The sequence below is a fragment of the Brienomyrus brachyistius genome, chromosome 21 (assembly GCF_023856365.1).
Source record: "Brienomyrus brachyistius isolate T26 chromosome 21, BBRACH_0.4, whole genome shotgun sequence".
Taxonomy (NCBI): Eukaryota; Metazoa; Chordata; class Actinopteri; order Osteoglossiformes; family Mormyridae; genus Brienomyrus; species Brienomyrus brachyistius.
Genome location: NC_064553.1, coordinates 14,484,704 through 14,503,341, shown reverse-complemented (window position 1 = coordinate 14,503,341; position 18,638 = coordinate 14,484,704). Strand labels below are relative to the sequence as shown.

The 18,638-nt window shown below is 45.3% G+C and overlaps 1 gene segment (V, D, J or C); it reads right to left on the bottom strand.

Annotated features, from left to right (window-relative positions):
- Positions 1 to 495: 495 nt before the first annotated feature.
- On the bottom strand, positions 496 to 1,066 carry LOC125717132 (T cell receptor alpha variable 9-1-like). The segment is given in 2 exon segments: positions 496 to 851; positions 935 to 1,066. Coding segments are annotated over 2 exon segments (402 nt in total).
- Positions 1,067 to 18,638: the final 17,572 nt, after the last annotated feature.

Sequence of the window (18,638 nt, the reverse complement as noted above, 5' to 3'; positions counted from 1 at the left end):
TGGTCATGTGACGATAACATTGTCACACCTGAAGGATAGATGACTTTAACCCAAATATACAGCCTCAGGTATTCTGTGGGTATATTTATGCTGTGATGTGGGAGGGGTTAGGTCACATAACTTTAACTGTAAGAAATGTCTGTTGATCCAGTGTAAGTGGGTTCTTGTTGGATGTAAATTTTCAGAGAAGCTGTAACAGCATTTCTGTACCATCAGACAAATGCTGCTTATCCACCACTTTTGCTTAAACACACATATGACACATTTATTTCGTGTTCAAAGAGATCATCAGAATATTTTCATTTGAAAACATAGAAATAAAAAATGATGCATACAGTAGCATCATAAGCATTTCCAAAATTAGCTTTTTAAAATAAATATGCAACTATACTATTATCTGAGCATTAAAATTAATAACATTTTATAATTTTGTTTTATTATTTGCAAGAATTATAACTTATTTAAACCTGAGCGTGAACCTTTCACTCTGTTATCTCACAGGTGTTTTTGTAGAGGGTGTGAGAAGGTTATTCTCACTGTGGGCCTCAGAGCACAGTAATACACAGCAGAGTCTGACAGCTGCACATTCTGCACTGTTAAAGGTACAGACTTTGCAGTTGTGTCCAGATTGGCATCAAATCTCTCCTCATACTCTTCAGCAATATCACCTTTCTCATAATTCCCTCTTCTCAGCATGTACGTCGGAGCCTCATTGGGATATTGGATGTACCAGAAGAGGTAGTAGCTGCGGGATGTGTCAGTTTCATAGTTACAGTTAATTATCACTGATCCTCCTTCAGACGCTAAGACATCTCCAGCAGTCTGATTCACTCTATCTGCAGCCCTGCACTCTGTGGAAATGAGAGTGGAAGAATTAGGTAACATACCAGGAATTTAAAGATAACATCAAAAACTCATGGAAATGATGAATTACCGATAAATGCTGAAAAAATTAGAAAAATTCGCAATGCATGTTCCATAATTGGGTTGTTAAACTAAAACACAGATTTATGTGCACTATAAATTAGTTAAAGAGATTTTCTGGTTGTTGTCTACAGTCTCTGTGCCCTAAAATGCCTCATCAGGTTGTAAGGAGCTGCTTATATGACAGAGGTGTAACAGGAAATATGCATGTTTTTGCTGCAATGTTGCCCCCCACAGGCAAAACGTGATTGACTAACATTTACCTTTATGCATATTAACTTTATTGGGTATTTATCATCAGGAACACCACAGACTGCATTTACTGCAGCTTCCTGATCGGTTTACTTTCACTGACTGATGGAACCACAAAAACACCTTTTTTAGGTACTGGCAATTTTACTGCCGTTACAATCCTGCTGCTGTACCATGGATGAAACCCACATCTACTGGAAATATGACATGTGGGTCAATGATGTATAAGGTTTAAACAGTAGCAAAAAGAAAAAAAACACAATTATAATTTCCTATAAGCCTTTTTGTACATTCATTGGAGTGTCTGTCACCTATGACCCCATAGTAATTATATTAAAAATAAAGCCAATACTTCATATTTATTGTGATTCATATGAATGTCCCCTAGTAAAATCACGCTAAGTGTTTTTTTTAATGCATTTCATGCCAATTTTTTCATAGAAAAACAAACTAAATATCTAAATGATGCATACAGTAGTATCATACACATTTCCACAATTAGTTTTTTTTAATTATGAATATGCATTTACATGCAACTATGCTATTATCTGAGCATTAAAATAAATAATATTTGACAATTGTATTATTTGCAAGAATTATAACTTATTTAAACCTGAGCGTGAACCTTTCACTCTGTTATCTCACAGGTGTTTTTGTAGAGGGTGTGAGAAGGTTATTCTCACTGTGGGCCTCAGAGCACAGTAATACACAGCAGAGTCTGACAGCTGCACATTCTGCACTGTTAAAGGTACAGACTTTGCAGTTGTGTCCAGATTGGCATCAAATCTCTCCTTGTACTCTTCAGCACTAGCACCTTTATCATGACTTCCTCTCCTCAGCATGTACTTCGGAGCCTGATTGGGATATTGGATGTACCAGAAGAAGTAGTAAGGATTGGTAGTGCTAGTTTCGTAGTTACAGTTAATTATCACTGATCCTCCTTCAGATGCAAAGACATCTCCAGCAGTCTGATTCACTTTGTCTGCCGCCCTACACTCTGTGGAAATGAGAGTGGAAGAATTAGGTAACACAACAGGAATCTAAAGACAGCATCAAAAACTCATGGAAATGATGAATTACCGATAAATGCTGAAAAAATGAGAAAAATTCTCAATGCATGTTCCATAATTGGGTTGTTAAACTAAAAACACAGATGTATTTGCACTATAAATTAGTAAAAAAAAATTCTGGTTGCTGTTCACAGTCTCTGCGCCCTAATATGCCTCATCAGGTTGTAAGGAGCTGCTTATATGACAGAGATGTAACAGGAAATATGCATGTTTTTGCTGCAATGTTGCCCCCAACAGGCAAAACGTGAGACTGCAGCCTCACTTTTCCAGAACATCATCTCCATGTCATTACAGGTGGTGAACGCCAAACAAGCTGAACAAAATGAAAGCTTTAGATGATGTCAGTAACACCATCAGTCATATACTTCTTTCTAAGAAGTATTTTTTTGTCTTTTTCCTGTCTTTGTTACTCCAGTGTCTTCTGAATGTTGTACTGGTTTAAATGCTGTATGCAGTGAAGTCAAGTAATGGGAACAGAAACCAAGAGATGGACTCTGTTCCCCTATTTCCCTATTTAATTAAAGAGTAGATAATACTGCTGCTGTATTACTCCACACACACAGATGAGTATCTCTAAATCTCTTTAAGTACTGAAACCATCAGCAATCTGGCCTCATAACCTTAAGCATCCATCTTTTATGCATAACCTTATGCATCTACCCTTTGCTGAGACTTTTGAGTGTATCAAAGGGTTTTTGAATAAGAAAAGTGGCAGCTACTGCTGTTATATCCCCCACCCCTCCCCTCCCCCCAGTAATAAATAATGATCTTACATCAGCCTTGTTGATTCACCAAGAACATGAATTATCTGTAACTATTACTATACATCTAGAATCTGAGCCAGGAAATAACTGCACACCCTGCCAGCAACATTTCCCACTATTTTAATTTTTAAACTAAATGTTTTAATACTCATTGGCAGTTTCATAAGCAGACATCTTACCTGCCCCTGAAGTTACGGTACCATAAATGTACAGCAGCTCTCTGACACCCACAGATGATGTGCACAAGAAATATGTTCACAACCTCAGTAAATGGTACCATTATCCACCCCCCCTCAGTCAAAAAAAATGTACAGCCAGCAACCCCCCTGTCCCCCAGATCTCCCTCACCCACCTCCCTGCAATACATATGCCTAAGTCGCAATGTCTGCATAAGTTTAACCTTTATATATATTTTTTCAGTTATGAACAATTTTCTCAAATATGAGGGGTCATTAAAAACTAAAAATATATAATTAAGTTTTGGAAATTAACCAACCCATTCACAAAACACCCATCATTCCGCCGGCCTGGTGGGATACTGGCCACAGACCGGTTCTGGTCCATGGACCAGGGCTAGGGAACTGCGACACTACACTGTACACCCAACCTTTGTCTTGGTGAATTGGATGTTACTCAATGTAATATCTTGGTAGGTTTTGTAAGGTGGTGGAGTAAAATGGCTTTCAAAATACTAGGCATGTCACAATCATTGATTTGTAGTAGTAATTATAAACATAATGCTTTAAAATCCGTATATATTCAGCTAGAATGTAAACAATTTTAAAATAGTGGTTTTATCATCCATTGGATGCACAGTACCGTCAATCCTGTGGATTTTATTACTGCCCTCTGATATGTGGGTGTAAATATTAGATCTCCACTCTATTTCTTTCAGGAATTTTCATAGATGTGCAGTTTTGAAAACAGGAATCTCTGAATGATGGTAAAATGAAGCTTCATGAAGTATTTGCTGTATTTTCTGACCCCACTACAAGCTGGTCCCTGTTCAAAGGGCTCTAGGCAAAGTAAGACAACAGCGCCATCTAGTGGGGATAGAAAATACCACAAATGGTTCATGAAGCTTCATGTGGTCACGCCTCGTAGATCTGTCCGTCCTGTTCCTTCCCTGGCCTGGGGCTCGTTTGTCTTACCTTTCGTTAAGCATTCCCAGCTGCCTCCTGTTTGCTCCCTAGTTAGTCTTGCATTTAAGTTGCTTGTGCTTCTTTGTCTTCCCCCGTTTGCACCCCTCGAGATTCTCTTTATGTGTTGTTTTTTCCTTTTCATAGCTTAAAAAAATCCCTTTTGTTTACATGTCTCCTCAGTGCCTGCATCCTTTGTCACGCGTTTTGCTATCACTAAGTACAGGATGCTCTTGTCTTGCTTTGGCTCATGGTTTGAGCCCTTTTTTATATGAGGGCACCAACTAGTGGGGTCAGAATGTACAGCAAATACTTCATTCAGCTTAATTTGGCCATCAGTAGCGATCACTACATCTCTGAATTTCTCATAGTGTTTGTATGTTTTCTGTCTGCCTCATAATGCACTGACATCCTGTCTAGGGTGTAGCCCTGCCTCCTGCCCTTGGCTGTCTGGGATAGACACCACCCCAACCCCCCACCCTTGACCTGATATAAGATCATAATCTAGATCATATTTACATACAGTTATTGCTGTAATTGCAATCAAATACACAACACTGCAGGTCTGATGAGGTCCAGTTTATTATGACTTACACATTTACTTTCAAGAGTGAAACTACTAGTTACAGCATGAACTGTATCCAGCTGTTTACATGCATTAACTTAACCATAATAGTGCACTGCAGTCAGGTTTGCGGGTCTCAAAGCCTAGTAATACACTGCAGTGTCTGACAGTTGCACATTATAAAGGTACAGTGTTTATACCCGTGTTCATACTGGCATCAATTCTCTCCTCGTACTCTGGGGCAGTACTGGAGCAGTTCCATACTCTTCACATCTCAGGATGTACCTTAGGGAGTCGTTGTTATAGTTCATGTGCCAGAAGTTTCATGACTGAGCTGCTAATGTCATAGTTACAGCCGAGTGTCACTGATCCTCCTTCAGACGGAATGACATCTCCAGTAGTCTGGTTCACTGTATCTGCAGCTCTGCACTCTCTGGAAAAAAAGAACTGAATAATGAAGTAACACACAAAAGCCACATCAATACATAAAAAAAAAATCTAAATTGTCTTTTGCTTTTTTTTTTGTTTAGGAGTCAAAGATGTGCAACAAGGTGTAATCAAATTTTGGAAATGAGAGATGGGACAAGAAGGGAAGAGAAAAAATAACAATAATAATATCAACTCAAAAAAGCAAGTAAAATAATAATAATAATAATAATAATAATAATAATAATAATAATAATAATAAAATGACATAACCATCAGGTTAAGTCTTTCATTGAATGTGTGAACTGGTTAGGTTGCATACAATACTAGATGTAGATACTAGATTCTGGTTAGTGTGTTTAGTCTCTGCGTTTAACTTTAGAAGTCAAATAGCCCCCCCCCCCCCCCCCCCCAAAAAAAAAAGCCAGTGTGTAATTTGAACCTGATCATAAAGCTCTACTTGACTTATTTGACAATGGTACTTTCCCAATTTACATTTCGGCAATGAACTGGGAAAACATTGATGATGGTTTTTATTCTCTATAAAAGTTATTTGAAAAAATCTTTTTTTTTTGTGCATGAATCAGCTCTAGATAAAAGGCTGTAAGGTGGGTGGATGAATGGGTGGATTATTAAAAAAATCCTTTATTAATTCATAAATTATCCTGATAAAATGTAGGTAATGTTGATGAATCCTCACTGTAAACTTACCCTGCCTTCTAATGATAATATAGCTAATGAGGATATTTAGTATCTGTTATCAGAACACACTCATTTAATCATTTTACTTTGATTTATAACTCCAGCTGAGCTATAGAGGAGTCTTGGTGGCACCGACTCTTGCTGAAATATCTTAACAAGCCTTTAATTTAGAATTTCAGAGATGAATGTTTCTTATTATAGTTTTTTTGATGCAGTGAGTCACTACTGATTATTATGTTTGATGTGCACCTGCTGTTTGCTGATTCTGAGAGAAACTGTAACTGAGTTTTTGTACCATCAGAGACACACTCTGTGTCACTGTGGGCCTCACAGCACAGAAATACACAGCTGTGTCTTCTGTCCTACTGTCACTGATGGAGAGGTTGGTCAGAGAATCTTTTCTGTTCACGTCCATTAAGAATCTTCTATTAGAAACAGCCTTATCATATCCCTGAATGAGAAGATCAGGAGCCTTGTTTGGATGCTGTACATACCAGTACATAGACCTGGAGTCTGTAATATCATGGCTGCATGTCAGTACAGCTTTGTCTCCCTCAGGTGAATTAATCAAAGGAGGCTGACTGACTTCATCTGCTTCCACTCTGACTGTAACAAAGAGAAATTACACATGCAATCAAATTATACATATAATTATGAAAAAATGGCATGATGTAATGTTTTGACAGAAAACTTAAAATATACTTACAGAAGACACCATTAGTCATTATTATTGCTAAAATAAACATGTTTGTGTCACGATCGGGGTGCAGCGAGCGCGGCGATCGTGCGTGTAAGGAGCAATGAGCAGGCAGACAGGCGAATACGGGGCAAAACGGGAGTTTACTGGGGAAACAGGGACCAGGAAACAGCTCACGCTTACCAACATTAGGAAACACCAATGACGGACAACGCTAACAGGTAAGACCAGGACTTAAAACCAGACAAGACTAATCAAAGTAATCAGATACAGCGGGGTACAATCAGGGAAATACACGTGGGAAGGCAGGGGGCGTGGCACACACGAGGAGCGGACGAGCCGGGCATGACAGAGCCCCCCCCCAAAGGCGCGCTTCACCGGGCGCGCCCAGGAGGAGGCGACGAACGGGACGAGGGGACCAAGACCAGAAAAAACAAAACCCAAAACCAAGAACAAGAGACCGGGAATTAAACAGAGAGACAGAACAGGCACAAAGACAGGACCAGGGACAAAACCTGACAGAGGACGGGGAACACGGACCGACAGAGAAAGAGAGGGGACACAGAAGGAACCGGCGGGACACAAGGGCCAGGAGTGAACAGAGGGCACAGAGGAGGACGGGTAGCAAAGACAGGAGGAATACGAGGAGCAGAGACGGGCGGAACGAAGGGACGAGCAGAAAACGAAGGGACAGAGACAGGCGGGACAAAGGCAGGGGCATAGGGAGACAAGGAGGGGGAACAAAGGGGAGCCCGAGGGAGACCCAGCGGGCGACGGGCGGCAGCCGGAGGGGCCGCAGGCGGCCGGGAGGCCGGAGCCGGAGGGGACCTCGGAGGGGCCGAGGAGGCAGGGCGAGGGACCCGCGGAGGGGCCAGGGAGGGAGCAGGAGGGAGCACCGGGGAAGGGGACGAGGGAGCTGGAGGGGCCCACGGCGAAGGCCCGGAGGAGGGGGGAGCTGCAGCAGGCGGCGACGTCCGGGGGAGGGCCGGAGGTAGAGGCCCCGCAGGCAACCGAGGAGCCGCCGTCGGGGAGCCCGCAGGCGACCGACCAGGCTCTGGAGAGGGGAGCGAGGCGGGGCGACGAAGCCTCGGAGGGGGACCCGCAGGCGACAGCCGACCCGGAGGGCCAGGACCCGTAGGCGCCAGCCGAGCCAGAGCGCAGGCGAGGGAGGGCGAGCCAGGGGGCAGGGCGGGCGGAACCCCAGCCCTGCGTCTGTGTCCCCTTCCCCTGCGGGACACAGACAGGCCGACCCTAGGTCGGGGTCGATGTCGCCGGGGCGAGGGACAAGGGGTTACAAGTTCTGTCCCCGAGGGGTCCCATTCCAGCTCCTCCACCTCCGAAGAGGGAGGAGCCAAGATGGAGTTGTCCGGGACCACCTCGGGGACTAGGACAGGGACTGGAGCTGCTGCAGGCGGAGGGGGCGCCTCTGGAGCTGCTGCAGGCGGAGGGGGCGCCTCTGGAGCTGCTGCAGGCGGAGGGGGCGCCTCTGGAGCTGCTGCAGGCGGAGGGGGCGCCTCTGGAGCTGCTGCAGGCGGAGGGGGCGCCTCTGGAGCTGCTGCAGGCGGAGGGGGCGCCGGGACAGGAACACGGTCAGGCGGCCGGGGCATCAGCCCGGAAACTGCAGGACGCTGCAGAGGGGGTGCCGGCCCAGGCGCTGCAAGCCGCCATCGTGGGGGCACTCGCCCTGGAACTGCAGGTGACTGCAGTGGGGGCGCCTTGGAAGCGGCTGTAGCAGGCGGGGACAGAAGCGTCTCAGAAGCGGCTGGGGCGAGATCAGGAACTGGGGCGAGATCAGGAACTGGGGCGAGATCAGGAACTGGGGCGAGATCAGGAACTGGGGCGAGATCAGGAACTGGGGCTGCAGGCAATTGCTGTGGGGGCGCTCGCCCGGGAACTGCAGGGGACTGCAGCGGGGGCACCTCAGGAGCGGCTGCAGCAGGGCGGTCAGGGACAGGAGCGCAGTCAGGGACAGGAGCTGCAGCAGGCGGCTGCAGTGGGGCGCGGTCAGGAACTGGAGCTGGCTGCAGTGGGGGCGCCTGCCCGGGAGCTGCAGCAGGTGGCTGCAGTGGGGGCGCCTGCCCGGGAGCTGCAGCAGGCGGCTGCAGAGGGGGTGCCTCTGCAGGAACTGGTGCGCGGTCAGGAACTGGAACGCGGTCAGGAACTGGAGCTGGCTGCAGTGGGGGCGCCTGCCCGGGAGCTGCAGCAGGCGGCTGCAGAGGGGGCGCCTGCCCGGGAGCTGCAGCAGGCGGCTGCAGAGGGGGAGCCTCTGCAGGAACTGGAGCGCGGTCAGGAACAGGAGGTGGCTGCAGTGGGGGCGCCGGCCCGGGAGCTGCAGCAGGCGGCTGCAGAGGGGGCGCCTGCCCGGGAGCTGCAGCAGGCGGCTGCAGAGGGGGCGCCTGCCCGGGAGCTGCAGCAGGCGGCTGCAGAGGGGGCGCCTCTGCAGGAACTGGAGCACGGTCAGGAACAGGAGGTGGCTGCAGTGGGGGCGCCTGCCCGGGAGCTGCAGCAGGCGGCTGCAGTGGGGGCGCCTGCCCGGGAGCTGCAGCAGGAATAGCAGCAGGTAGTGGGGGCTGCGCTGGTTGCGCAGGCGGCTGCTGCGCAGGCGGCGGCTGCCGCTCTGGAGCGGGATCCGCGGGCGGCGGCGGCCGCGCGAGCTGCACCGATGCGGGCGTCACTCGCAGAGGAAGCTGCGCTGTTCTCACGGGCAGTTGTGGAGACTGCCCCGGCAGCGCAGAGTGCAGGGGGGCGGGTGCCGCGAGCCGTGCAGGCGGCGGCAGTCGCCCGGAAGCGGGGTCCGCCGGCTTAGGCGGTGGTCCTGGCGCGGAGTCCGCCGGTAACGGCGTTTGCTCCAAAGCAGGATCCGCGGGCAGAGGGGGCTGCTCCGGTTCAGGTTCCGGGGCCAGAGGCGGATGCTCCGGTGCGGGATCCTCCGGCTTCCGGAGCTGGAGAAGCCTCTGTAAACCCTCCGCGAGGGCTTCGAGGGCCGCCGGTTCAGAGGCGGGGTTAAAAGCCTCGAAGTCTCTCTGAAGCTGACGCAGAAGTTGTTCCACCTCTGAGTCCCTAGGAGTTGCGAAACTGTCCAACACCCTCCAATATAGGCCCTGGAGGGCGAAGAACTTGTGTGCCAGCCACTCTCTGCCTTCCGACAGAGATGAGGGGAGCGTCTTAGGGGCGTTGGCCTCCACTGGCGGGACTGGTAAGTCCAGCGAGGGAGAGACGATCCCTGCCCCCTGTGAAAAGCGGAGCATACGCGGGATTGGGTCTCTAATCGCTCGCCGTCCTCCCCAATTCTGCAGCCTCTCGGGTCGGAAAGTATACCGCTCGAGAGGTGGCGGCTGGCAGGGGGACAAGGGCTCGAGGTCCGGGAACGGAACTTGCCTCTGCGTCTCGTCCTCGTTATCCCAGAGTCGGGCCAGGACACGGGCTCCAAAATGAAGCGGTTCCGACACTGGGCTAGGGACGAGCTCCTCCCTCTCGCTCTTGAAAGGGAGACTGGAGCCAGAGAGCGAGCAGGACCCCAGACGGATGGATTCCTCGGGGGTCTTCTGCTTCCCCTGCTTCCTCTTCTTTTTGTGGTCCGTCATTCTGTCACGATCGGGGTGCAGCGAGCGCGGCGATCGTGCGTGTAAGGAGCAATGAGCAGGCAGACAGGCGAATACGGGGCAAAACGGGAGTTTACTGGGGAAACAGGGACCAGGAAACAGCTCACGCTTACCAACATTAGGAAACACCAATGACGGACAACGCTAACAGGTAAGACCAGGACTTAAAACCAGACAAGACTAATCAAAGTAATCAGATACAGCGGGGTACAATCAGGGAAATACACGTGGGAAGGCAGGGGGCGTGGCACACACGAGGAGCGGACGAGCCGGGCATGACAGTTTGTAGTTACAGGTAATTAGATAGTGGTTATAATCTTGCTGCTGTACAACTGATTATACCTGCCTCTACTGAAAAAACTGGCTTTTTCCGTAAGAGGTAGAACCCATCTTATGAATCAAAAACAGCGCCCTCTACTGTCTCCCATTTGTTATCTGCTTCCTCTAGCACAATGTCTATTACATTTTTTTTATCTCATTGCTGTATTAAAGTGGAACAGTGCCATCTAGTGTTTAGGCATCATAATCAGGGTTATTGCTATATGCACTAAGCACTATACCAGGGGTGGCTAATCTTATCCAGAAAGGGCCTTTGAGTTTACGGGTTTTCGCTGCGACTTCCTAATTAGATTGTTAATTAGAGGACTGATTTGCTGAAGAGTCCTCACACCTGGGTTTCAACAGCTGCCCTAAAGGGGATGGGAGAATCCGAGATGAATCTGAGACTGAAAAAAAAACATGTTTAACTGTATATTATGAATCTGAATTGATAAATTAAAGACAAATACCTCAAATTATTACATTCCAATAATTTATTTACGATATCCACCAATAACCATATTCTCTAAATTCCTCCACTTTAGATGTTGACTGCAAGGCTGTTGCTACAGCTAGCATTAGCTCTGAGGCTACTGACTGCTTGACTTGCCAGCTAAACCACATCACACTTGCTGCAAAGCAGGGAAGATGATGAGTGGGGAAACAGTGAATGAGTGTCACCCTGCTGTAACAAAAGTTGTTGTGAAAGGCTGGCACCCTTTTTCAACGGTAGGAAAACTAAATTTCTGGTAGGTTAGGGAACACGGTGTTTTATAGCCCTGTACAAAAATAAGGGAAAAGTAGTTTTTGAGATGGGGGAGTACAATTATTTAGCTTTATCAAGTTGCATGCACCTTAAATCTTTCAACACAACTCAACTTTACTACGCTCAATTCAGTTCAGTTTTATTTGTGTTGCACATTTTCACAACATTACATCATTTAATGCATATTTCTTGGAGATGGGCCATCCTCTCTTGCAAGAGATGTGCTGCTGGCCATGCTGTCGGAACTAGGTAAACCTGGAACACCAGGCAGCGATCAGTGAAGTCTAGTGTGACGCCTTGATTGACAACAGTTCCGCCATTTCCATCATTAGGGCAGGATTTTTAATTGGGATGAAGGGAACTGATATATTAAACAGGCTACACCATTTGACATTTTAAAAATGGCATTCTCAAAATTGATTAAAACCCGAAATTGTTGACTAGGTACACAAAAACTGTGTGTGTGTATGTATAGATTAAATATTTTGCCATATTTTGGTATTACACAATTTAAAACCATAGTACATTTCATTGCAGTTATTCTATAAGTTAGATAAATTAAAATGATTCAATTTTACAACTCTGGTGGTCTAAGAAGATAGGCTAGTAATAAACTGAACCACTGTCATTTCAGTAGAGGAGAACTTTTATTTTTTATTATTCCCTTTATATAGCAATAACATTGATGAGTCATGTTTTAATGTTTTCAGGGGTCATTGTGTTTCGGGATTACAGGAGGGCATGACTTTTATCTCAAAACTGTGTGTGTTTGTAAGCCACTGCAAGCAAAAGCCAAGCTTTCTTTCGTGTCTGTCTTTGGGAAGCTACAAATTGCAAACGTTATTGTAACAAAACAAAAAGCAAAAACATCCTGAATCAGCATCGCTTCTCTGGTCTGCGTCACGGCATAAAGTCTCCTCAACATCACAGGCTACATCAGCCCTTGCCAGGCAGCCGGGGAAGAAACTCCTTGCATGTCTAATCCACCCCTGACAAGCCTGAACTGTAATGTCAGAACAGACCTCCTCCATAGCATGGAGGAGGTGAATAGGGATGTAGGGGTCTCAGTCATAGACCTTCCGCCGCCATGCCGAAAAAAACTCTTCTATGGGGTTTAGGAAGGGAGAATATGCTGGTGAACCAGTCACGAACTACAGCAGTCCTGTGGAAGCTAACATTGTCCCAAATGACACCGTAGCATGGCTGCTGTGGCTGTGCTGGCTCTCCCTGGTCTAGTTGGTATAAACGATCTCAGACATTTGTGGAAAGCCAGCAGATGTATGGTGTTGTAAGGACCAAGGGTGGCCTGGTGGTGGAGGACCCCTCTGTGGCTGATGGCAGCACACATGGTTGCATTTCCTCCCCGCTGGCCAGCGACATTCACAATGGCCTGGTGGTCAATTATGTTCCTCCCCCTTCTCCTCCTTTTGGTAAGATTAAATCCCGCTTCATCAGCAAAGATGAGTTCATGTGGAGTCTCTCTGACATCTATGTCAAATATTCTCTACAAAACAAATGAAACGGTTCAGTAAATGACTACTCAGAAACACACTGCTGTAGTACACAATATGGCCTGTACTACAGTATATACTGTACACAGCTGTAATACATAAATATACTCAAATATGGAATGAAAAACCATACTTACACATATTCCACGCATTTGTCTTTGACTCCTTTTGAAAGGAACACAATAGGCCTGTTTCATCCTCAACCTGCTCCTTCAAAGAATGCATACAATAGAGCAAACAGCGATAGTACATGTATGCACTGTAAGAGTGCAGAATGCAGTAGACAGCAGTATGTAAATTACTTACCTATTTTCCTCTCTGAAGGTTCGGTTTGTAGAGGCTACTGTGAAGCGGTTCACATTCGGCTGCACTCTTTGCCCGGCTTCTCTCATGGACAACCCATGGATAAGAACATGGTGAACTAGAGTTGCACGAATCTGATCAGAAACCACTTATCTCATTGCCCTTCCTCTTCCCTCTCCTCTTCTCTGTCCCCTTCCTTTACCTTCAGGTCTTTGTTGATCCATTTTCCCAATAAAAGTGGCACATGGCCCTTTTATCTAACAAGTGAAGGTTCTGATTGGTGTGTGAATGATTCTGATTGGCATTGTTTTCCTCTGGACTATTGTCTGCTAATTGGGTTCAAGCTGTGCTGACTTGAGTGAACAATATTGACTGAAAGTGCTTTGTTAATGAGAACATGGTTTAGCCAATGAGAATTGAAGGGATTTTTGTGTAGGGATTTTGCTCTGACAGTTCAACAAATCGGAATCATCTGTCAAAACAGGGGAATAGTGTCTATAGTTTAGGGAAATGGGTGTGTTTTCGGTAGGTGGTGTAATGGTTATGGAAATTTAGCTCATAATCCTGGTAATAGTGTGAAAAACTGTAATGTCCTGTAAATGTGCGATAGCGAACGTTATAAAAACAACCTTACGGGGACATCGACGAACGTCCTGAGGACATCCCTTGTTTGCTGAGTCCTTTACAGTTTACAAGTTCACGAATGAATCAGTGAAAGAGAGCCTCTCTCATTCTCCACTCACTCACCAACTCGTGAAAAGACCCGAAGGAGTGACCGATTTGGTGAGTGAGTGATGAATGAGAGAGTAGGTGTATAGGTTTAGTCCAGGTTTTGTTTCCAACCAGTCATATGGTCACTTACAGCATGGCCTCACATGCCCAACTGGCTCTTATTGGCCATAGTTAAGAAGGGAAGCAGCTTTAAAGCGGAAGAACAGAAAGAAAAAATCTGTGAAGGACATGAACATGAGCATATACTTCCCTTAAGGGACTCGCTGACTGCGAATGAATTGTTCCTGAACGTCACACCATTAATTGCACTGTGCACAGATGGTATCAGGATGTTTATCAGTTTTAATGTTTGTCGTTCCTTCTTATTCCTAACCATACTGTAACTGACAGGTTTGGGGATTCGATTTTCTACCATATTGTATCCTATATGTTTCTTCCCTGTGTCTACACATGTGCCTGCTTTTCCTTTCAACCCCAGGACTGATCTTTCAGCTTCTTAACCTCAGCACATTCATTCATTTCCATCTCTTGCCCCACGATCCTGATTTGTGTTGAGCCTCTATCTGGATCCCTGATCCCTGACGTCTGGACATTACATTTATTTTCTGTATGAACATTCAATATATTGGTCAATAAATTTGGCTATAAATGCATAATTTAGCATATTACTCATGAAGGACATTGAAAAATTTGAAATTGTCCATTATGAACTCAGAAATTATTTAACAATATTAGAGTATAAAACTTTTATACATTATATATTTTTATATAAACTCTTTTATAATTCCAGTATTAGGAATAGCAAACAGCTATAGTTGCACACAAATACATCTACACATTTAATAATATGCTATTACTATTTTGAGAAAGAAAAAAAAACATTTTGTGATATTAAACTTTATTTCTATAATGAATGCTTGTAAATTTGTGCAAAAACAGCAGTTTGCTTTTAGTTATTATCTTCCTGGTGCTTTTGTGTTTTTGTAGAGGGTGTGAGAAGGTTATTCTCACTGTGGGCTTCAGAGCACAGTAATACACAGCAAAGTCTGACAGCTGCACATTCTGCACTGTTAAAGGTACAGACTTTGCATTTGTGTTCAAACTGGCATCAAATCTCTCCTTGTAGCCTGGAGCGTTATCATCTCCATATTTACTCCGTCTCAAAAGGTATTTGGGAGACTCATTGGAATATTGGATGTACCAGAAGAGGTATTCATCAACTGAGCTACTAATTTGATAGGTACAGTTAATTATCACTGATCCTCCTTCAGATGCAAAGACATCTCCAGCAGTCTGATTCACTGTATCTGCAGCTCGGCACTCTGTGGAAATGAGAGTAGAAGAATGAAGTAACACAACAGGAATCTAAAGACAGTATCAAAAAGTCATGAAAATTATGAATTACCGATAATTGTTGAAAAAATTATCAAAATTCCAAGTGCATGTTCCATAACTGAGTTGTAAAAAAATAAAGATATAGACAGATATCTTAATATATCTGGAAACAATATTACTGACTTGTTCACAGTTTCATGCCCAAATGTGTCTGATGCACTTGAGGTTATAAGGAGATACTTATATTACAGTGTTAAAACTAGAAACATGCATTTTTGCTGCAATGTTGCCCCCACCAGGCAGCATGTGTAACTGCAGCTTCACTCTTCCAGAACATGATCTCCATGATGTCCCATACAGATGGTGAAGCCCAGTCAAGCTGGTCAAAATGAAAGAAGCCAGTAAGTTAATCACAGCCATATACCCTTCTCTCTATGGAGTAGACGTTTTCTGTAATCTGTCTGTGTTACTCTGGCGTCTTCTGGTTTAACTGTGGTCAGGAGTGAAGTCATAGATTTAATAAGTAATCCGAACAGAAATAGGAATTAAAAACCTAGAGGACTACTATGTGTCTGTGATTTATTTACGTGGAGAGTAGATCTCATCGCTGCTGTTTTACTTCACATGCAAGGATGCGTTTCTCTTAATATAGCTTTGCAAGTACTAGACCCACTAGCAATGTAGCCTCATCGGACGTACCTTATCACACCCATACAGATTCCTCAGAAACAGCCTCTTGCCTGTGTCCACTGAGCTGAAATCACTCTGTAGTGTCAGACCGTAGTTAAGGACGATCTTAAATGGTAGTGCTGTAAATATAAGGATGGATGCCCAAACTACAATGCCGGCTCCTGCAGGGATTTTGTGTAACAGCATCCATAGCTCCACTCATGAGAGAGGCTGACATAATACTTTTTGCTCTCCAGCAAAATGTATCCAACATCCAACAGTGTTCATTTCCTCTGGCCCCATAGGCCGAATTTACTGCAGATTCCTGATGTTTGCTTCAGTGTCTCAGCCATCAGCTCCTCTGACTGATGTAACCACAATAACCAGCTTCAGCTCTACAACTCTACTGCTTTGGAGCTGACTTCAGATGTTATCTCTGATGCTAATTAAGATAATATTCTTTTCAGAGGGGTTTTGTACAGTGTCTTGGTAACAATTGATCACTGTGCAGCCCTCAGAGCACAGTAGTAGATGGCTGTATCTGCTATGGTAGGACTGGGAATGGTGAGCTGGGTGGAGTCCCTGGATGTCGTAGATTTCAGTCACTTATCTGAGCTGTCGTCCACATCATCATATGTGCTGTCTCCTTTAAGGAGCACACACTGTGGTGCCTGTTTAGAGTGCTGTCTGTACCAGTAAGGGTTTATTTATGTAATACTGGTTCTATAGTTGTAGATCAGTGTCACTGATTCTCCTTCTTCTTCTTTGATTTACATTATTTTTGTGTCAGGACCAATGTCAGCTTCAGCAGTCAAGCCTGAAAAGAAGAATTACACAGTAACAAATATAAAACTTTAATGTATTGATGATTCGTTTAAATCACTTTAAAAAGTCAAGCTGTAATGACAGTTATGATAACTAGCATAATCATATGTTTGACTCATCCATTTCATGAAATGTATTAATGAGACGTTCAGGAGCCTTGTCTGGATGCTGTACATACCAGTACATAGACCTGGAGTCTGTAATATCATGGCTGCATGTCAGTACAGCTTTGTCTCCCTCAGGTGAATTAGTCAAGGAAGGCTGACTTTATCAGCACTCACTCCCACTGAAGCACAGAAAAAAATATAATTCCTCTAATTAAAACAAAAAACAAATTACATCAACGTTTTTATGGAAAACTTAGAATATACTTAGACTGGAGCCCATTACTCTGTATTATTAGTAAAATAACATGTTTCTCGTTTGGCTCTCAGCGGAGGCGGTCGCACTTCTCTCCCTCTCCATTCCCTTATCTTCCCTGCTTCGCTCCTCTCGTCTCGTCTAGTCTACTGTCTTATACTTGAGAGACTCTCTCAGCCCTGCTCTCCAAACTACGAAAAACGATGGATTTGATCAGCTGGTCTCTCAACGCAATTGACACCATCTTCTCGACGAGAAGCCTAGGTTCGGAGGAACCTAACTGTCCGGCGGGAACGTATGCTGCTGGCTACACGATGGACGGATAGGAGCGGTGGAGGGTCGTGTGCCTGGCAGCTCTTTCCGTGGAGGACATTGAAGACATCTACCTATTCAGAACCATGATTACAGGTATTATGCTGATTGGATTAGGCATTGCCCTGGTTTATCAAAGATTGAAGAAGACGGTGACAGCCGCTCAAAGCCCCACTAGGCTGGCCGGAATGATTGATGGAGTAGGCAGAGCTGTTAGCACTCAGACTGTGAAACTGGATAACATCATGGAGAAGCTCACAGCTTTGCAAAACTTATTGGATGGCAGAGACCAGCGTGGACATTAGTGGAGCTGGAAATTACAGCTTCTCGCCCGGAAACCCAAACAACCCTATTCTATCAGGTTTTGGCTCCCCCCAATCAGCACTGGCCTTGGCCAAGGCCGCTGCTGAACTAACAACTCGCCCGGAAGAACAAGGCAGTGAGACTCTCTTGCATTCCTCTCCCCCGATCCCAAGGACTTGCACCCTCCCCCCATCCAACGCCTTCGCCGCTTCATACCCCCAGCGTGAACAGGCGGGTCTGTTGACCAGCGCCTCCATGGCTGCAGGCCCGGATGGCTGTCTGTCTCTGCTGGACTACCTCCACCTCCCCTTTTCCCTCACCCGTTGCAAGTCATGTAATTTTTATGTTGTAAGGTGTGACCAGGTGCTTATGTTGCTGAGGTGTTTTTTTCGGTTCCCACAATGTCCTCCCCACTGGAGTACAGTCTGGGGGCTGTTTTTTTATTCTCCTCCTCTCTCCTCATGTTATTATGTTTCTTTTCTTCTCTCTTCCCTTGTCTCCCGACCGGTCTACCCCCTACTGTGATGTTTGTGTATATGTATGGTCGGGTGATGGCCAGTTTTTTCGCTGGTACTCGTATGTTGCAACAGCAATAAAGGGTTTCATCAATCAATGTTATTATTACAAGTTATTTAGTGTGATTAAATCTTGCTTCTGTATAACTGATTATACCTGCCTCTACTGGAAAAATTATGTTGGTTTTGCAGCTCATGGCTTATTTTGTAGGAAAGTCCTATGTAGTAGAAACAGCGCCCTCTACTGTCTGACATTCTTCTCTCCTACAATGTGTCTACCGCATATTTCAGAATGAAACAATTTAGTACATTTTGTAAGGCAGTGAAATGAAAAAAACGTGGCTGTCAGAACAAGATACAGACAAGATACGGTTATTTGTGTGGAACATTTCACACGGATGTGAAAGAATTTCACGGAGACCAAATAACACTGAATAACATTATACAGTAATAATGACACGTGAACTTAAGACACAGAGGGTCCCCCGTTGGCTATGGGGATCGAACCAGGAACTTTTGTGGTGTAATGCGACATCATGTCCCACTGT